Genomic DNA, 20,428 nt, shown 5'->3' on the forward strand with positions numbered 1-20,428 from the left:
TTCCTTTCCTGCTAAAAGAGAATTTTTAAATTAGGAAGCATATTTGAGATTTTTTGTTGTTGTTGTTGTTACCCTCTGGATTGAGAGTCCATGCCAGATTGTCTAGACATCCAAGTTAAAATATTTGTGCAGTTCTTCCAGCGTTGGGTAATGAACTTTCTCAATTGTACAATTCCAGGAAAGTGCTTGCCCTTTGGGAGTTCTATTTAGCCAACTTAGTGGGTTTTTTTTTTTTTCACATTACTTTCGTGTTGAGCGTGTGTGTGTGTGTGTGTGTGTGTGTGTGTGTGTGTGTGTGTGTGTACTGCCTGTGTTCTGTATTTGAGCACATGAAAGTGTGTGTGTGCCGTATCAGCATTGGAGGTGCATCTGTGCACTCTCTTTCCACAAGTACAGTAAACATGATCCCATTTGCTCCCATTGTAACTCACTGCTGTTTTAAGCAATAATTTTACACTGAAACACTTTTACAATGTTTTCAAGAACTCCGTGAGTATTACTCAGCTTCTCCCGAACACAGAAAGAACACAGCTTTTTGCCTGAATGTTGATGACTTTTCTAAGACAAGTTTCAGATGTTAGGAAAGAAGCTCTAGGCAAAGACTTAACTAATGCTCAGATTTGTGGATTAAATGCCATCGGGGGTCACCACTGTTGCCATTGCTAAAGAGAACAACACCCTTAAAGGGCTGAGTTGCTCTGTGACTAGTGTTTAATTGTAGATACCTATGGTATCAAAGGTTCTCAAAGGTTAATCTTAGCTTCCCCACACACTGGCTTTTTCCCAAATATGCTTATTTTAAAATTATAACCTTTCTTACGTTTTAATTCTTATTTGGCTTTTCATTAACTGTAAAGTTCACGTGGCAACTGCAAACATGGCTGTGTTATTTGTAGCCTGACGTCCTCTTCCAGGGTCAGGTGAAGGTATTTTGTTGTCTGTGGTTTGTTGCTTCTAAGATTCCTGTGAAGCCTGTAGAAACCAAAACAGAAAGGTTGTTGCAGAACCAAAAGATTTGTCATTCTGTTGAGACAACAGAGGGGCCGGGCTGAGTTAGCATTTAGTTTCTTTGTGGTCTCCTGCTGCTCCTTATTCCAGCACACTGGAAGATATACAAAGCACCTTCCCTGAGGAGAGACTCCGTGTTCATTAGCAACCATCGTTTCTCGTAGGGATTAGACCAGAAGGAGCCCCGACCCGACCCTGGTGTTTGAGTCCTCTCCATACAGCAGCGCTTCCGAGCCACTGGAGTCAATGGAGCAAGACTGACTTCTGTCTTGCCCAGAGAGGAGCCCCGTCAGTGCCCAGTCATCCCCCACACCTAGCTTGCTCTACTCTCAGCCCTCCTCCTCAAAAGAAAGCCGGACAGTAAATTAGGCGTTAGCAGATTTAGTTCATGCTCCTGTAGGTTGTGCGTTCCCAGGCAGGATGAAGGCAGTCGCTGTCTGGGCTCCTAACAGAGCTAACCCAGCTGCCTAGGACCCTGAGGCCGTGTGAAGCACTTGTCTCAAAAGTGAGGCTCTGCCTCCACGCATGCTCATACCTTGTTGGTCTTGGAGGCCGCAAAAAATAATCAGACCCCAGTAGCACTCGTGGTATAGGGTAAGACTGCACATGTGTGGGTATAAATTGTCTAGTTTTGTGGCAGAGAAGTAAAGCCTAAGGATGTTTATTATTTTTTATAGGCAAATAACATAATTACATAATCTAATTTGTCCCTTTGTCTAGAAAGTCTACTTCAAATTCATTCTTTCCTCTGAGGGCTTTTCCCATTTTCTTTATTTATTTTAGGAAGAATTACATATCTGTTCTCTCTAGCTGATAAACAGTGTGGAAATTCTTAAGTCTTTTTTTTTTCTTTTTAGTTTTTTTCGAGACAGGGTCTCTCTGTGTAGCCCTTGCTGTCCTAGAACTCACTCTGTTAACCAGGTTGACCTCAAACTCACAAAGATCCTCCTGCTTCTACTTTCTGAGTGCTAGGATTAAAGGCGTGCACCACCACCACTGCCGCAGTGTCTTGCTGTAGGCAGATCAGCAGGCCTTTGTTTCATATCGGAACCCGCGTCTTAGAACTGCAGAGCTCAGTGACAGGCACTTCGTCCCCACTGAAACTATGACTAACTGTAAGCTTGCATTCTTAGAGTGAGGACACTGCTCGTGACTTCAGGTTTAACTCATGTCCGCAAATGCTCGACCTTTCCACCTCAGTCTGCTCTCTGCTTTCACAGGGGCTCTTTGGCAGTGTTGGTGGGTATAGATACAGTTTTCCTTAGCACCGACAGTCTAATTATATTCCAGGATTTTAACCATAATGTTAAATAGCTGCATAAACATGGCTTATAGTTTATAAAACTTATTGCGTGCCAAATACAAAGACCCCAGTGCCCAGAGAGGTGAGGCTTTGTGTTTCCTGTTCAGAAGTTGCATCCTTGTTGGTCCTGTCTCGTGGCTGAGTGCTACTGGACACATCCTAACATTTAAACGTTTGAACGTCAGTGGCAATGGAGGAAGCAGAGTGGGAGGAGCCTTACAGTCCTGGCCACATCATCCACTTAGACGTCTTTGTAAAGGTCTCAGGCTCAGGACGATGACCATCGCCCGCTCTGTGCGTCAGTCTGCCCTCCGGATGAGTGCTAGCAGGGATCCCCGAGACGTCTTGCTCATAGTGATGACGGGGGACCAGCAAGCTGTGTATGAGGAGGTGTGAGTGCTAACTCACGAGCAGGACAAGGTGTTGTAGTCTCTTAATAACAACATTTTAGATAATTGAATTTACCAGTATAAAAATGGAAAAGAGGGCAATTAGTTCTATGAGTATTTTCCCATTATGTATGGGCAGAGTTGCGATTGGTGTATTATTACAAAAGTCGACCATATTTTGTTTATTTCTTAGTGAAATCTGAGTATTTAGGGAAGATTCAGAACTCAGAACCATGGTCCATATATACTTAGGAAATCTGATTTCTTATTTTAAGTGCAGGATCATCAGAGATTCTGTCCATGACGATAGCTAGGAACTGAATGGCTATTGAACTGAGTACCAGTCATGGTAAATAAGGTTGCTGGCTTAAGTAAGGCTTTTATGCTCTTGGTTTCAGACACTGGCTTTCATGGTGGGCTCATTCACTGTGAAGGCAGTGAGAGGCAGACTGTTAGCAGCAAGGGGAGAAAAGAACAGAATGAGAAATCAGGACAGATGCGTGCGGAGGGAGACAGGGACGGAAAGAGGACTGGCGAGACTGCGGGAGAAAGCGCACCTAGCGGTGGTGCCTCCATGATGGACAGACGTCTGTCCACTTCACATCTACCGTCTCCCTTTGTTCAAAATGGAATTCTATTTTTACGTACATGTCCTTTGGAAAAGGCCACTCCTGCCCAGAAATAATAAAATCTTTAACTGATTGTGGCAACTTCAAATAGATTCCTTGAGTATGAACCAATTACTCCCCAGATGGAAAACAGACAGCAGGCATTAAGTATTAGATTCTGGGTCACACCAGCAGGCTGATTTGGTTAGTTGAGATTTTGTAGGTAAAATGTGGGCCTTTTCTATAAGGTTGTAAAATATTTAAGAAAAGGTTATCAGATAAAGGAACAAAGACAGCCTCCTGAACATTTTTTTTCTCCTCCTTATCTTCATTTGCCCAACAACTTTCTGCTTCAGAGGTAGCGTTCTATAGTACATAGCACACACCTACTATAATGGCAGATTTCCCCATGTGCAGCTGAGACAGTTGTGGGGGAGGGAATTCAGCGTTTTCAGGACACACGAAGTCGGTTTCTCTGTCTGGAAACAGCGGAGCATTGCAGGCTTCCTGCGGGAAGGCTCCTGGCTTTCTCTTCTGTAGCAGAGAGCGTAGGGTCAGATGCCTCTCACGGTTGGGTGTGGGGAGTAGTACTTGCTGTTGGTGAGTGTGGAATTCAGTCTAAAAGAAATGTTCTGAACATGTTTTTAGACATTAATATAGACCTTAGAATTTACATAACAAATTAAAAATTCTCTATGCCTTTCCCATTTTTAATGAATAAACTTTATAATTTGGAGTTAAGTGGAATATCTGTTTTCCTTGGCCATGTACATTTCTGTCTTCAAATAATTCTTTTTGAGATTTTTCCATCAGATTTAAGTTTCTGTATCTTCTGGACTCATTAACTTGTTTTCTCTTTTGTTTTTTTTTTTTGTTTTATTACTCAATTGGGAATTATTATTTTCTCTTAAAACTCCAAAGAGGGCCAGCAAGGTGGATCAGAGAAGAAAAGAATTCAATCCTGTAGCCCACATGATAGAATCAGGAAACCAACTCCTAAAAGTTGTCCTCTGACTGACATATATGACAAACACAATAAACAGACAGACAGATAAGATAAGATAGATGATGGCTGGATGGATAGATGATTGATAGATAGATAGATAGATAGATAGATAGATAGATAGATAGATAGACAGACAGACAGACAGGTGTTGAAAATACGCATAAAACAAGTGGCTGGAATTCCTCATCTTGCTCCCCAGATTAGTTTCCTATGAGATTAATTTAAGAGTAATAAAACTAGTACTTGGGAGGCAGAGGCAGGCGGATCTCTGTGAGTTCGAGACCAGCCTGGTTTACAGAGCTAGTTCCAGGACAGGCTCCAAAGCCACAGAGAAACCCTGTCTCAAAAAAAAAAAAAAAAAGAGTAATAAAACTTTTTAGATTTGTGATGTCAAGTTTAGGAATGGCCAGTTAGTAGTTAAAAGCATGTTTTTGCCTCTTACCTCTAAAGGACAGCCTAAGGCACAAACAAGAAGCAGCATAATTCTAAAGAGTTAGATATCTAGGTTGGCTGGGTGCTGGCCTCTCCTGATACCAGTTCATTTTTCCCAATATGGGCATTTGTGCAAAGTCATCTTTATGGGGAAGAACCCTGCACACACCATTCACGTGAATATTTCATATTTCACTCGATACAGCACTTTGACTCTTCTTAGGACCAAGGAAAGGAGAAGCCGCCATAGTGATTAAGTAGTTCTGTGTCCCTGGCATAGCCAGAGAACAGCTGTCTTCTGTGAACTTGAAATTGAGCCATATCTGTCATTGGAAAAATAGCTGAGTTTCTTGGATATTCAATTTTGTCAAGCATACTGCTTTTGAATTAATTTGGCCACATGCCATAGGATGTCCAAAGACGTCTTATGACTCTAAAACTTCAATTATTCAGGGAAGAGAAGTGAGTTTTCTCATTTGGGCCTTGGGAAGAAAATTAAAAGCAAGCTGATTTTTATTTTATCTTTAATATGAAACAGACCTTTGCCAGTTTTTAAGTTATGGTTTATAACTGGTGATTGATCAGAGACTCTCTGAGGCTCTGACAGATATGTTGAGCCCTCTCTGCCTGGAGCGTGCACTCTGACAGCCTTCACGGGGTCAGAGCTCCTTCATGGATTCTTGTTAGATACGTGGCCATTTGTCTTTAGCATTCTGCTCATGTTACTGGTAATAAAAATATTATTTTAGCCACATATGGTGGCAAATGCCTTTAATCATAGCACTTAAGAGATAGAGACAAATGGATCTCTGGGTTTGGTGCCAGGTAGGGCTACACAGACCCTGTCTCAAAATCAAGCAACAATAACCCAAAAATTTATTTTAAGCCATATGTGTTGCGTGTGCCTTTTTCTCAGACACTCATCAGCTCGAGCCTGGAGGGCCTCTTCAACCAGCTTCTTCCTCCCAGCATTCTGTTCTGTTTACTCTGCCTACCTAATTTTATGTCCTATTAAAGGGCCAAGGCAGTCTCTTTATTTAACCAATGAAATTAACACAAAACAGAAGACTCTCCCCCATCATCCATCACAGCTTCAGAGTGGGGCTCTGTCATTGTCCCCCAGTGGCCATTCTTTGATGCCTCTGTCCCCTTCCTATCTAAGCCCTGCCCCAGGTATCCCTATTCCAGCAGCTGTATACCTAGGGCTGCTGCCTCAAGGATAGCCCAGGCTGCATCAAGCCACGTTCTCCCCGCTTGTCCTGTCTAGTTCTCCCACTGGAGCCCCCCCCCGCCCCCGGTCCTCTCTCTAGGACCTCCCACTCTCTACCACCCCATTTCCAGTAAGTTACCTCTCTCTTGGGAGGGACTAAGCTGGGGACTTTGCGTGTACTAGGCAAATGCTGTGCCCGCCACGCCAGACCCCTAGCCTCATGATTTTCATGTCATAGGTTCTTACACTTCTGAGCTTAAGTACTTTATCACATAATTTGTTTGGTTTTTCAGTAGGCTGGTAGGAAGTTGCAGTTATTTCTTGGTGTATCAAATCGCAAAAGATTGCTATCAAATTGTAACTTCTTACTTTGAAAGTAGCTGCTGCTTTGGTGGGGGCAGTTGATGCTGCACATGCGGTTTTTGTGCGGATAGAGACTCTCCAATAGATGTGATTTGAAGAAAAATAGCCCCCACAGTGTGTGTTGGAGGGTGAAGCTCACAGAACAGAGAGCCCCCAAATCCTTGGGACTCAAATTCCTAAGAAGGAGCTGAGGGTTGTTTGTTTTGTTGTTAATCGGTTTGGTATTTTGAGACAGGGTTTCTATGTGTGGCTCTGGCCGTCCTGGAACTCGCTTTGTAGACCAGGCAGGCTTGGAGAGATGTGCCTGCCTCTGCCTCCTGAGTACTGGGATTAAAGAATTCTTAACAGTGATTGTATATGAAATGCTGTGTGTGTTTTCAAAGCTAGGGGAAATTGGTATGGATTAGTTATCATAATAACTATAGGTTTATTCATAAATCACAGTATCATAAAACTAGTTGCCCTCCAGTCCTGTAGAGGCTTTTCCAGTGTTGCTCCCCCAGTGCCCCTCACAGGCAAAGTCCTTTACAAACTTACCCTGGAAGTGGAGTACGGGAAGGGCGTGCGTGGCTTACAACACTTCCTAGTGTGTGCAATCCCAGATTCAATCCCCAGCCGCACAGATAAGTAAATGTCATAAGGATGACATAGCGTGTTGCAGCCTGCTGGACTGTGCTCTGGGACGATGACCGGTAATCAGTTATGCCAAAATATAGTGATTTCAATTTCTAAGTGAACAGTTGTCAACCCTGAAAAGTTCCCTGCCAATGTCCGGGGCTTTGTCACTGTGAAGCGCTGCGTGCTGGTCAGCCGTTCATGTGCTTCTGTTCAGGTCTTCATAACCTGCCCTGATTCCTCCCAGGAACTAAGGGAAATACACAGCAAGCAGCAGCTGCAGAAGCAGAAGTCCATTGAGGCAGAGCGGCTGAGGCAGAAGGAGCAGGAGCGGAAGAGCCTAGAGTTAGAAAAGCAAAAGGAAGAAACTCAAAGGTGAGTCCGACTGGACCCTCTTGGGGAAACCGGGGTTTGCTCTGCTGGGTCTCACTTCTCAAAGGCACCTTCATTCCTCATGTGTGTGGGCAAACAGACACGCGTATATAAATCTTTGCATATGTAAGTAGCCCTGGTTTTCCCTTAGTTCCCAGTGCTCTCCTATGTGGATAATGGAAGCAGACAAGGAATTAGGACACTTGGTTAGCTCATTTGCATGCCAATGACCAAAATAGGTTTCCAGTTCACAGCCCGTTAATAACAGTGATGGTCAGAGTGCGCGGTTTGAAAGCCAAGCCCCCGAGCTCGCTGGCCACACAGCTTCTCCAGCTAGGACTGCGCCTCTCAGGCTCCTTTCTTCTTCATTGCAACTGCAGATTAGGCCTGAGTACAAAGGCGAAGATTCACCATTGCTTCTCAGGACACAAACATACTTTGTTTCTGTTCAGCTCCTGCCAGTTGTAGTATTTTTCCAAGTAACGTTCTGTGAATTGGTTTGTTACCTTTTCGTGTCTCTGATTTTGTTAATGGGTGTGTGCTGTTTGAAATTCAGTCAATTTTAGAGTCCAGGAAACAAGAATGACCAAATGTCCCAACGAATTGCTACAAATTATAAAAAGGGGTTATTGAAATTACCGTGAAAAGAGGAGGACACTAGACATTTGGGGTGAGTCGGTGATGGTGGGCAGAGGTCTTTCAGGCCGGCTTTGTTCTGAGCACATAGGAGCGTCTGAGCCTGTTTTGTGTTTGTATGTTTTTATTTTTAATGCTGGGGAGCTCATTCCAGTTTATTACACTGGGCCTTTTTTGTTGTTGTTTTCCCCTTACAGTGGGACTCATTGTATGTGTCAGTTAACTCAAACTCAGTTTTTCCCCCAACTTCACGTTATAGGGTTTGTGTGTGTGTGCGCGCGCCTGTGCATTCGTACAGGTTTGTGTGGTTATGCATATGCGTAGATTAGAGAACATCTTCCGAGAGTAGGTTCTCTTCTGCCATACAGTTCTGCAGGTCTAACTTACGTCGTCAGACTTGATATACACAAGCGCCTTTCCCAGCTGAGCCATCTCCCTGGCCCCCAATTGTTGCTATAGTTCATGAAATGCTTTACTAACGCTGCCACATGAAACTGCACTCCTCAGAAGTTAGCTGAAAATGTAATGTAGGAAATACCAACCTACAAATAGAATATGTAATACACATTCTAACTAGCCGTATTGGTAAATAGTACCCAAAACTTAACTAATAAATCCCTTATGTTTTACTCTCTATTAGATGCACTCTGACACTTTTTGGAGGTGGAGGATATTGAAGCAGTTTCTCTATGTATCCATAGAACTCGCTATGTCTGTCTGTCTGTCTCTCTCTCTCTCTCTCTCTCTCTCTCTCTCTCTCTTTGCCCTCTACTAAATATATTTAAGTGCTTTGGGGGGGAGAAATGTTGGGGGTATACATTGAGATAGGGTTTCTCTGTGTAGCCTGGCTGTCTTGGAACTCACTCTGTAGACCAGGTGGGCTTTGAATTCACAGAGATTCTCCTGCTTCTGCCTCTAGAGTGCTGGGATTAAAGGCGAGCACCACCACACCTGGCCTTTCTGTGCTTTTTAAAAGACATATGTATATTTGGGTTTTGGCCTGAATGTATCTCTGGGCACTGTGTATGTGTGGTGTCTCAGAGGCCAGGAGAGGTCGTTGGATCCTGTGGTTCTGAAGTCACAGGTGGTTCTAGCTGTCCTGTGAATGCTGGGACCAACCCAAGTCACCCAGTGCCATCTCTCCAGCCCCAGATGTCAGTTAACCTCTGATTGACCTTCAGGTTTGGGAGCAACAGGCCTGCAAGTCAGTGTGGTGCCTCCGCCTGGCGGGGAACTGTAAGAATGTCATAGTCATGCGCTCACGTAGGCAGTACCCATCCTCAGTATGCTGGATAGTTTCCATTTTCATAGCGTCTATGTTCATCTGTGTTCTGTGGTTGGTTTTGGGTTGGGTTTTTGTAGTTTAGTATCGGTTTCAGCATTGAGATGTACTTTTTCTTGCACTTATTGCCACTGTATGAAATACATCGTTTTCTTTCTGTTTTTTTTTTTTTTTTAAACCATGTGATTTCATTTTGCTCAGAGCCAGAGAGGCCGTTTTGTGGACTCGGTTGTCTGTGTGCAGAGTAGCGTTCCTTGATGCTCAGCAGCTCTCTGACTAGGGGGCGCTTTTTGTTGATCTGAGGGGCTTCCCCGCTGTAATCAAGCATCTTTGTTGGCAGACGAGTTCAGGAAAGGGACAAGCAATGGCTGGAGCATGTGCAGCAGGAGGAACATCCAAGGCCACGGAAACCCCACGAGGAGGACAAACTGAAAAGGGAAGAAAGTGTCAAAAAGAAGGAGGGCGAAGAGAGAACCAAACCAGAAGCGCAGGACAAGCTGAGTCGGCTTTTCCATCCGCACCAAGACCCGGCTAAGCCAGCTGTCCAAGCACCCTGGTCTACCACAGGTATCAGACAGGGCGGAGGCTGTTCAGTGGTAGAGCGCTGTGTGACGCAGGTCCCATCAGAGTCACCCCATATATATGTTCGTGTGTGTACAGCAGATGATGTCATCTCCCAGAGCCTCCGAGCAATGTCTGGCTAATCAGGCTCTATCTTGATGACAGGTGCTCACTCTGTAGACCAGGCTGGCCTCAGACTCAAAGAGCTCTGCCTGCCTCTGCTGAGTCCTGGGGCTAAAGGCGTGCACCACTCCCAGCTTGCTTATATTAATACCGACTCTGTGTGGATACTGTAGCTCTTTCCTCCCCAGGAGCGTTCAAATAGCCTTCCCTCCACTGATATCCAGGAGCCTCTGCAGACCTGACCCCAGTGGCCAGAATCCTGTTATCAAACCCTGTTAGTGTGTGTGTCACAAATGCTGAGCTTGGCCGATTGTGCAGAAATCACTCATTGTTTCTCTAGTTTTCCCTGAAGTTGCTAAGCTGTCTCAAGTGTTTTTGTTTGTTTGTTATTGTTTGTTTTTTGTCTACACTGGGTTTTGAGCCATTTCAAAGTGAGTCTGGTTTTTTTTTTTTTTTTTTTTTTGCTCTTTCAATACAATTTGCCTCTTTAAAAAAAAATTAAATAAATAAAAGACTGGCCTAAACTTGTTTAGAGAAAGTTAACTAATAAAAGCTATCCCTTAGGTAATATCAGGTACAAACTGAAATGTATTTTCAAAATCCATAACCACATAAGAACAAATACCCTGACACCACCTCAAACCGTTTGCTTGCTCCCTGGCCGCACAGTGGGGGATGGCTTGAGGTGTGGTGCTGAGCAGGAGCCCTGGTCCCTGCCTAAGGTGCCGAAGCTGGAAGAAGGACTGGCTTGGGCACCTAGAAGGGCCAGGGCAGAGTAATCTTACTACCTGGTGGTTTTTCTGTGGTCTGAAGAGGAGTTCACGTTCCTTTAACCTCGGGGCCAGTGAAGTCTCTGTGCTGTGTATGAGCTGAGGATGCTTTCTCCTCTCAGATCAGTAGGAACCTTTGCATCTCACACGGAGATAATAATCTATCCACCTCACTGCTTTTCAGCCAAGTTACAAGCTAGTGTGTAGAAAAATTCAGAGGGCTGTAATTAACTGTTAGCCAGCATCCAAGAGTGTCCTCTGCCTGAATGCATTTCCGAATTTCTTCATTTGGATTTAAAGTCTAAATTGTTTTCCTTTGTCTTCACCCTCGGACTTAATCGTTACCCAGAAGTGCAGAAGACTCAATTCCCAGGGTCCTTAGGATGTTATGTGAAGTCAACACTTGGGGTCATGTGATCTTGTTAAGTACCCCAAAGACCAACCTCTGTTTATGTGGATAGCTGTGTTCTCTTCCTCTTCCCCTGCGAGAAAGCTCTCCAGCCATCAGACCTGCTGGGTGGGGAGCAGAGCTCCTGATGAGTTACAGATGTGCAGAGAAGGCTGTCTGGGCTTCCTCGCCCACCACACTCAGTTCTGGGAACTTGTGGAGAGTCCACTGATGAGCTATCAGTGATCTTCGCTGCGCCTGTCAAATCTGTTCTCTCTTAGCATTCAGTGTGTGTTTCAGAAATTCCTTTAATGGGTGGAAATCTTTGCAGTACAATGTCAGCAATTCCTAATGTGTCCCTCCTCTTCCTAAACAGAGAAAGGCCCGCTTGCAATTTCTGCGCAGGAGAACGTCAAAGTGGTGTATTACCGAGCGTTGTACCCCTTTGAATCCAGAAGTCACGATGAAATCACAATCCAGCCGGGTGATGTAGTCATGGTAAGAGAGATGGCAGCCAGATGGCAAAGGTGGCGAATTTGGCATCTGCCCTCTTCTTTACACTTTGTTGCACAATCAGGAAATCTCCAGGTGTGACATCCAGAGGTGCAGGGTTGAGACCTTTGAAGCAGCCATTCAACTTTCCTTCCTTTTTATCAGAATGGAAATTTTGTTTCAAAAGTGTGTCTGGACAGCAGGCAGTAGCAACAATGTTTGTATTGACCTTAGCATACTTTCAGTCCTATAATCCTGATAATGTCTAAGACTAGACTGCTTACCTGTGACTAAGAGTCTTTCAGAAATAGTTACAAATGTAGAATTCGTTCATTCACAGCTGCTGCCAATATGGTTTGGTTTGGTTTAAGTAATGAATTAAACACAGAGAATCTGCATTACTATTTAGAAAAGTAACAGGATGTTCAGCTTTGCTTTGTTGCAGTTTATGCTCTTTGGTATATGAACAACCCAGTACAGCCTTAGAACTGAAACGTTATAAGAACTCATTTTAAAAGGGAATAAAGCGCTGTGGTTGATCTAAATTATTTTCTAAATGACAACTTGAGTTTCCTCATTCACTTACAAGTAGCTGAAAGTTAGAATTGAGACACACGTGTTGTTCATCCTCGGGCACTGAGCCGAGATCTGTGTTGCTTTCGTGGGGAAACCTACCATCCTGCAGCTGTAACAATGGCACTGACTCCTGGAGTCGCCTAGCTCACCCCCAGCTTGAGTCAGTGAGTAGAGTTTAGAAGTACTGTAAGGTGCCCGCATTTCATTAAACATCTTTGCCTTGCTTTTAACCCTTTGCTTTCCTGGTGGAGGTTAAAAGGGAAAGGGTAAGTGCCTCCTGTCAGGAAGTCTGCCCCTCGCTCGTGTCTCGTTCTTTAAGTCGCTTTAATTCTGTGTAAGTGAGCGGATCTTTGGATGTCGTGGCAGTGAAAACATGTTGGAATTCGTACTGTAGGGTTGTGCCTAAAAGAAACGTAAATTGTGAGGGTTTGTGTGCTGGGCTCTGTTTGCTGGACTCAATCTGCAGGTTCCGTATTTGTCAAGGTTCTGCCTAATGCCAGGAGTTCCAGGTAGATTAAACTTACAGTTAAATGTTCGAAACTTTTTCTTTTAAAAGAAATTAGAATGATTTCCTGGCTTACAAAGCCACCTGTTTATTTCCTTCCTTCCTATCACTGGGTCTCATGTAGCTCCCGCTGGCCTCAAACTCTTACTTGTCCTGCCACCGTCTCCTAAGAAACATGGGCATGGAAATAGTAGAGACTGACAAGTTATTTGTCAATCTCTTGCCATTGCGTAATCCAGAGCTCACTTCTATTTTTGTCAGCACTGTAGCCATCATTTTCTCCGATTCTCAGGACTTCCTTGAGGAATAGCAGGGTTACACTTTAGTCCTCCGTGTTCCCCCTTGGACACAGGAAGTCTTGGTTGTGGGAGGGAGGGGTCCTTAAGAACTTTGCTTTTAGAATCTCTGCTTTGAGACCAGTTTGCTCCCAAACTATTTTTCATTGTTAACAATTTGATGTGCCAGCTTGTGTGTTGCCATATTCTGAAGGTTTGATTAAATAAATAAATATAAGATGATGTCTGCCATTCGAATATTTAAGTCATTTTTGGGAAAGGCATGAGGAACAGCAGAACCGTGTCTGTGATGTAGGTCCCTGTGACTGTCCAGCAGTCTAGCAACGCAAAGAGGAAAGGAATCGGCGTCATTGCTGTGCTCAGGGGCTCTTCCAGCTGCAATGGCCTCCTTTCTGAGGTCGCCCTTTCCAGGGTGTGCTCCCGTGTGTGTGCGCACGCGCGTGCACGTATGTGAGAAGTTTGCCGACTGTTGTGTGCTGTCCACACACCTGGATAAGCAGTGAGAGGAACTTACTGCCATTTTCTGTTAAGATTTATCTGTGGAATGAACACCAGCTGAACAAATGCTGGTGCCAAGATGGGAGTAGTATCAGGTGTGTCAGACTTGCTCAAGGAATTTCAAAAAAGTAACTGCTGTCAGGGTGGCTTAGTGTGTGAAGGAGCAAGCCTGGCCTGGCCTGGCCTGTTTGATCTCTGGAGCCATGGAAAGAGAGGAGGGAGAGAATCAGCCAACAGACAATTCTTACCCATCTTTAATCCATCAGATCTGCAAGGGATCTGATGCCCTCTTCTAGCCTCCAAGGACAAGTGGGCATACGTGCCTATGTGCACATAGACACACAATAACTTTTTAAGTTAAAAAAATTAAGAGTTGGGGGAGGGGGAGGGAAAGGGGAGGCGGAGGTGGGGAAGAGACAGAAATCTTTAATAAATTAAAAAAAAAAGCATCTCAAGATGTTACTGCCCTGTGGACCACAATAAAGAAAACTTTGCTCATAAAAAAAAAATTAAGAGTTCAAAGGACAGTTGGATAATGTACCCCGGGGTAGGAGGGGTAAGGAATGGATCAGAGTCCCACAGTCCCCCAAACCTAACAGTCTCTCCCTGGGCTCCATCTCCTGAAGCCTCTCCCACCTCTCAATAGTGTCATCCTATTGGCACACAGCCAAAAATGTTCAGGACCCAAATGTACCAGCAGCACTTCCTCTGGAGCCAAGTTGGAAATTTAAGAAAAACCAAAGCTACCTAGTGAAATGGAGGCCAGGGTGCATGTAACCATTAGACTTTAAACATTAACCAAATTGATTTAAATGTGGGCTGGTCACTGTGCACATTTGACTTTTATACTCAGCAGGTGATATATACATGAATAGTTAGTATTAGAATTGCTCTTAGCCCAAACCCCAGAAATGTAAGTGCTTCAATTCCATGATGTTCTGTCAAAATTACTTCCAAAGAAACTGGGGTGAGTGGGATAGACCTGGTTAGACAAATTATACTAAGATTGTATTAAGAACGAGACTCGCCCTGAAGAGCCACCATTGGGTGAGTGTGCTCTGTGAAAAGTCCACGTCCTGGGTCCGCCATGCCATAAATTATGCACTTCACTTCTCGTTCTGTCGTAGGCTATTTTTCAGAACTGATTGGCACATTGGGCAAAGTGTTCCAAATCCAAGGAGAAATAGTTCTCATTTTCATAGCCTTTTTTTTAAAGTTAGGGTTGCTGGCGTTCAAAAGAGTTCTGAAGTAGCCAGGAATGGAGTATAAAAAGGTTTATTTATCACAGAAAGGATAGCGATCCACAGTCCTCTGCATGTGCTGGGAACTGGAACCACATCCAGCAGCCAAGAGGTCCCTCCTCTAGCTCCTGAGGATGTGGTCTGCGGGTGGCAGGCCGGGTGTGGTTCCGTAGGGTCGGACATTGCCTCTGGACTTCTGATCTCATTCCTCGTATCTACCCAGACGGTGACAGTAGATCCTGCGTCACGGTGAGATGAAGCAGTTGGCATTTGTGGCAGTGAGAGTCCCAGACAGACAGTAGTCAGATATCGAATGGGTCCCTGCAGGAGATGACTTGGCAAGAAGTTAACCAGAGCCAGGGTTCCAGACAGGCTTCCGGAGCAGAGAACCAAAGCTTGTTCTGAGTGAACTAGATCGAAAAGCAAGACCAAAGTCCAGATGTGAGAACATCGTATAAAGTCAGAGTTGGATTTTAAAACTGTGTTGTTAAACTTTTATGCATACCAAGCAGAGTTATAAAGATTTATCAGAAGCTGGGAGTGGTGACACACATTTTTAATGCCTGCACTTGGGAGGCAGAAGCAGGCCGATCTCTGAGTTCCAGGCTAGCCTGGTCTGCAGAGGGAGTTCCAGGACAGCCAGGGCTACACAGAGAAACCCTGTCTCCAAAACAACAACAACAAAGATGTATCAGTTTTCAAAGCACCACGCTAAAATGAGCGTGTTAGACAAAGACACTGAGTCCTCCAGTATGTAGTTAATAGCCACAGAACCTGGATTTACAGTTGAGGCCATCTGAACGCAGGGCCCGCTCCATCACTGCAGCCGCCATCTTTTGTGTCTGATATAAATCATAACTACTTGGCATTTTCTTCAGTCCTGAGCTGGAGGTCAAAGAGCTTGACTGTCAAGCCTGCTAGGAAAGCATGTGTGTGCCGTGTGAGTGTGCCCAGCTAGGGAAGTGTGTGTTCCATGTGAGTGTGAGCAGCAGTTATCAAACTGTAAAGCCAACCCACTGTCGTTGGAAACCCTGTACATGGCCTGAGAGTCCTTCCCCTTTGAGGCTGGAGAGATGGCTCAAATGTTAAGATCACGTGCTGCCCTTCAGAGGACCAAGTTTGGTTCAAGTTCGCTGTTTGTTTAGACCTACCCTATTCCTGTGTGTTCAGAAAAGCCACCTGAGTGTCCGGGGAAGTGCTGGATGGCCATTGTGCGGTGTGAGAATAGAACTCCTTGGCCTCTGGTCCTGGAGCCAGCCGAGAGCGTGGTGTCCTCCAGAGCATCCCCACTGCTCATAAGCCAGTGAAGTAACTAGGAATATGTAGGATGGCTTGGGCCATTTTGAATAATTCCTTTGGGGCAGAAACGAGGTTAAACACAGCATTTGGCACAGCAGATGACCCCCTCGGAAAATTTTAAACAAAAGGCCCTACTCTTTGTGTGATTTCATGGATCCTAAAATTTAGTTTGTACAAAAGAAAATTATAGTCTCACTAAAACTGATGATGGCTGTAAATAACTTTCATTTCCTCTAAACACATGGGTCAGCTTTGCTTCCCAGCAAAACCAGCTACGGCTGTTGTTTTCTTTCCTCCTTGTCCTTATTCTAAAAAAAAAAAAAAACTGCTTAGTTAGTGGGGTTTTTAAGAATACTAACTTTATGTTGGTTGCACTCTTTGCTTGAAGTAATGAACCTAAGTCAAATTATTTTTAATGATTACGTGGCTTCTGATTGGAGAAGTGTCAGGTCGATTCGCAGTGCAGATTGTCCAAGGACCTGAACTCGGGGTGGGGGTGGGGTGCAGAGTAGAACAGGCTTTGTCATTTTTCTGGACGTCTGTGCTGTGTGTCAGTCCTGGGCAGAGCCTTGTGGCTGTGTTGCGGTGAAGTGGCGGATGTGTTCAAGGGCTAACGACTTTTCATTTCAGTCAAACATTATGACTTCCCACAGGTGGATGAGAGCCAAACTGGAGAGCCAGGGTGGCTTGGAGGAGAACTGAAAGGAAAGACGGGATGGTTCCCTGCAAACTATGCAGAGAAGATTCCAGAAAATGAGGTTTCCACTCCAGCCAAACCAGTGACTGATCTGGCATCTGCCCCTGTCCCCAAACTGGCTCTGCGTGAGACCCCCGCTCCTTTGCCAGTGGCCTCCTCTGAGCCCTCTACAACCCCCAACAACTGGGCAGACTTCAGTTCCACGTACGTGTTCACATGCTGTCTTTGACAGGTTTGAAACCCAAACTTAGTCATCGTTTTCTTCTTGCAGTTTGTAGAGTCTTGAGCTGTCCGTCTTTGAAAGGGCATGGCATGTGTTCATTCCTCTGATTGGCCTACTGACCAGTTGGGGTCCTTGCCCTCCAAGCCAGATTTAATAATACCATTGTCAAACAGCAGTTTACAGGGTACAAAAGAAGACCATCTATGCTTGGTCCCATCATTCATCTGTATCCTTCATTTTGGAGGAAGAAATGGAGAAGTACAACTTCCTAATAATCTCTGCTGACATTTGTGTCAGTCAGCAGAATATTCAGTTATTTCCTGCAGGCTGGGAAATGACGCTATTTTGTTAGCAAGGAGCAAAAATTGCAGTCAGTCATGTGGTTTGGAATAAGACAGAAAGCAGTTTCTGTGGAAGCTTTCTGCTGTTGCTAACCTTGAACAAACGGGCAGTTTAGAGAAGGGTGCATGCCCCTGTCGTTGGGAAATGGCATTCGGTTTCAAGTGACAGATGAAGCCTCTGCCCAGACCTCCGTTTGTGGTCCATGACCTCCACGTACAGCTGTCCAAAAGCACTTCAGACTACTATGCAGTAAGGGGGTGAGTAGGAAGGATTTAGATTTCTTTTCTAGTCGAGTAACCTTTTAGAAGAAACAGTGCTGAAGACAAGGAGTCCAGGCATATTTTTAGAGAAAGGTCGGGGGAAACAAACGGGAGAGAAGGAGAGTAGTGACCAGGGACAAGAAGAAGCCGAGGGAAGGGCATGCCTGTACTTTCAGATAAAAGTGACGGTGCTGAAGAATGTCCTCTGAACCTCTGCGTAAGATCAGCCTTCCACTGACTGTGCGCTAAACTAGACTAGCCCTGCTTTTTTGGGCCTTGTTTGAAAAGCTCTTGGTTTCCCAAAGCGAAGCTCCAGTTGGGGTATAGAGTTGGTTCCATGATTGTTTGTTGAGGCAGGGCCTCATATGGCCCAGACTAACCTCAAACTCATCACGTGATCTTGAGCCTCTACCAAGGCCTCCACACCTACCGTATGTGGTGCTGGGACAAAGTCTGGGGCGTTGGGCGCTGCGTGAGGCAGACTCCAGTCCCAGCCCTGATGTCATCTTTTATTTTTGTCATTGATTGGTTTTATTTCCTCTGTAAACCAAATCACTGCCCCTCCCTTAAGAGCTCTGTGGTGTACAAGTCTTCTGATGTACATAAAAGCATCCTTCCAAACCAGAACATCAAGATGGACAGTCGGGGGGGGGGGGGGGAAGTACTTTCATTTTCCTAATTGCTTATAGGTCTTAGAGAGATATAACCAGCATGTTACATTCAGATCTGCCCTCGGGCGCATGTACTGAAAATACACAACCACAGCACTGGGGCTGTCCTGAGACAGGACACCTAGCCTGCTGGGTGTGCCCCTTGTGGCTGCTGTGGCTCTGGGCATCTGAGTAGGTGTTTGCTGTGGGACACTTCCTTTTTACTTAGCTGCTTCTGTCGTGGTAATTTTAGTGTTTGTGAGCGGTTCGTGCCTGCTGATCCAGGGGACCCTCACAACTAATCCAGAGCGTCTGGGAATTGTTCTAGAGAAGAACTCAGATTGAAAGAGCGTCCTTCTAATCAGACTGAGGGCGCTGTAGTGTGTGCAGCAGAGTCAAACCTGAGCCCAGCATTCTTCCTGTCCTCTCTCTTCTCAATTAGAGAAGCCCACGGAACTGTGATTGATCTGTTACCCGGGGCGCCCTGTGATGCTAGGGCACTAGAAAGTGCCTACTGCTCATGACATGCCTTTCCTTCTAGGTGGCCCACCAGCACAAGCGAGAAGCCGGAAACGGATAACTGGGACGCATGGGCGGCTCAGCCTTCTCTCACTGTACCCAGCGCTGGCCAGTTAAGGCAGAGATCGGCCTTTACACCAGCCACAGCCACTGGCTCGTCCCCATCTCCCGTCCTGGGCCAGGTAGGGGCAGTCGATGAGTGTGGTCTGCGACTAGCGTTTGCGTCAGCCACTTCAGCAGTCTCCACCTATGAAACTGGGGCGACTGGCTGAACCTAGTTCAGAAACCTGACACTTACCGTAGTCCTCAGAGTCGGAGGGCTTAAACTGTCCTGCCTGCGTCTGTCTGAGAAGCTGCATTGAAAGAGCAGCACCAGAGCTGCAGTGCTGATCAGTTAAAAAGGTATCGATACTCTCATGGGGAGAGGCGGAGTGCATAAAGACAGTTCCAGGTTGGTCTGTTTGGCTACCCCCTTGGTCCTTCCTGGAGAAGGCAGGCCGATTTCAGGCTAATGGGAAACCCACTGAAGAACAGTATTTCTGAAAGCACAGGGGATGTTGCTGTGAACGCTTGTCTTTAGGCTAATGTAATAATGATGAAGGAGGGCTGGAGAGATGGCTCAGTGGTTAAGAGCATTGCCTGCTCTTCCCAAGGTCCTGAGTTCAATTCCTGGCAACCACATGGTGGCTCACAACCATCTGTAATGAGGTCTGGTACCCTCTTCTGGCCTGCAGACATACACACAGACAGGATATTGTATACATAATAAATAAATAAATAAATATCTAGATAGATAGATAGATAAATATTTAAAAAAAATAATGATGAAGGAATGAGGTCAATCAATCAGACGGAGTCCCCTGGAGATCCAAGGATTTTCTCTTCTGGAAAAGCTTAAATTGGAGGAGACACCAGGCAGATCCATTGGGAAGTGGTATGCAAGAAGATTGGAGCTGCCGAGCAGCCCTGCTCACGAGGGCACTGAGTGTGAAAGCCTGGACCCTGCTGAGTTCTCTGTCCAAGCCACAGAAGTGGGAAACAGCAGGGTAGGAAGGAGAGAGTCTAGTGAGAAGGGAGTGTGAGGTGGTGGAAGCGGGGCGTCCGGCCAGCACTGTCTGGCAGACTGGCGGAACATGGGTCTGGAAGGAGATGGAAGATGGGAGCCGAACTATAGCAAGCATAGTGAGATCCAAGGGGTTGGAGGCCATCAAGGACAGCAGACATGGGGAGAAGCAGCCAGTGCCCTAAAGGGAGCCGTGGGGAAGGGCGACTGCACAGCAGGCCTTTGCTTCTGCCCACACTCGGCACTTAAGCGTATCCCGTCGGTGCTCAGCGACCAAGGCGGTGCTGTGGGTGAGCCGGGAGTGAGAGCTGTGGAGCCAAGAGCAAGATTGAAACTCGTGAAGGACTGAGGTGCTTGTGTGTCATCAAAGGGTGTTGAGGGCATAGAAAAGGCCGTCTTGGATAAGTAGGGTCGGTCTCTGGGTGACTGGAGGAAAGGGAAAATCATCCAGAGTGCGGTGAGGTAAGAGGAAGTTGAGCCCTGAGGTCTCTGCTGGTTTGTGAGGGGTGGAGCAGAGAGGTCACAGAGTGACAGTCAGTCAGTGCAAGTGAGCAAGCCCTGGGGGCCTGCGGAGTGGAGAAAAAGTGGACAGGGCAGGCTAGGGTCCCCAGGTAACCGCGCTCTCCGTCCTCTGGCCATGCTGCCCAGCCCAGGACTAGGGATCGTGGTGCTGCAGAGGGCTTTCTGAACATATGGCCACC

General features: G+C 45.7%; 1 protein-coding gene across 4 annotated transcripts in view; it reads left to right on the top strand.

Annotated features, from left to right (window-relative positions):
* Itsn1 (intersectin 1) overlaps nucleotides 1-20,428 on the top strand; it is a 173,021-nt gene that overhangs the window by 95,513 nt on the left and 57,080 nt on the right. For all 4 annotated transcript variants that reach the window (XM_050164745.1, XM_050164744.1, XM_050164742.1 and 1 more), the window contains exons 17-21: nucleotides 7,182-7,309; nucleotides 9,565-9,791; nucleotides 11,443-11,564; nucleotides 16,627-16,874; nucleotides 18,687-18,846. In XM_050164745.1, coding sequence (XP_050020702.1) covers nucleotides 7,182-7,309; nucleotides 9,565-9,791; nucleotides 11,443-11,564; nucleotides 16,627-16,874; nucleotides 18,687-18,846 — 885 coding nt within the window. The remainder of the gene's footprint in view (nucleotides 1-7,181; nucleotides 7,310-9,564; nucleotides 9,792-11,442; nucleotides 11,565-16,626; nucleotides 16,875-18,686; nucleotides 18,847-20,428) is intronic.

Source organism: Alexandromys fortis, unplaced genomic scaffold (genome assembly GCF_014885135.2).
Source record: "Alexandromys fortis isolate MF-2015 unplaced genomic scaffold, M_Fortis_MF-2015_v1.1 scaffold_162, whole genome shotgun sequence".
In the NCBI taxonomy this organism is placed as follows: domain Eukaryota; kingdom Metazoa; phylum Chordata; class Mammalia; order Rodentia; family Cricetidae; genus Alexandromys; species Alexandromys fortis.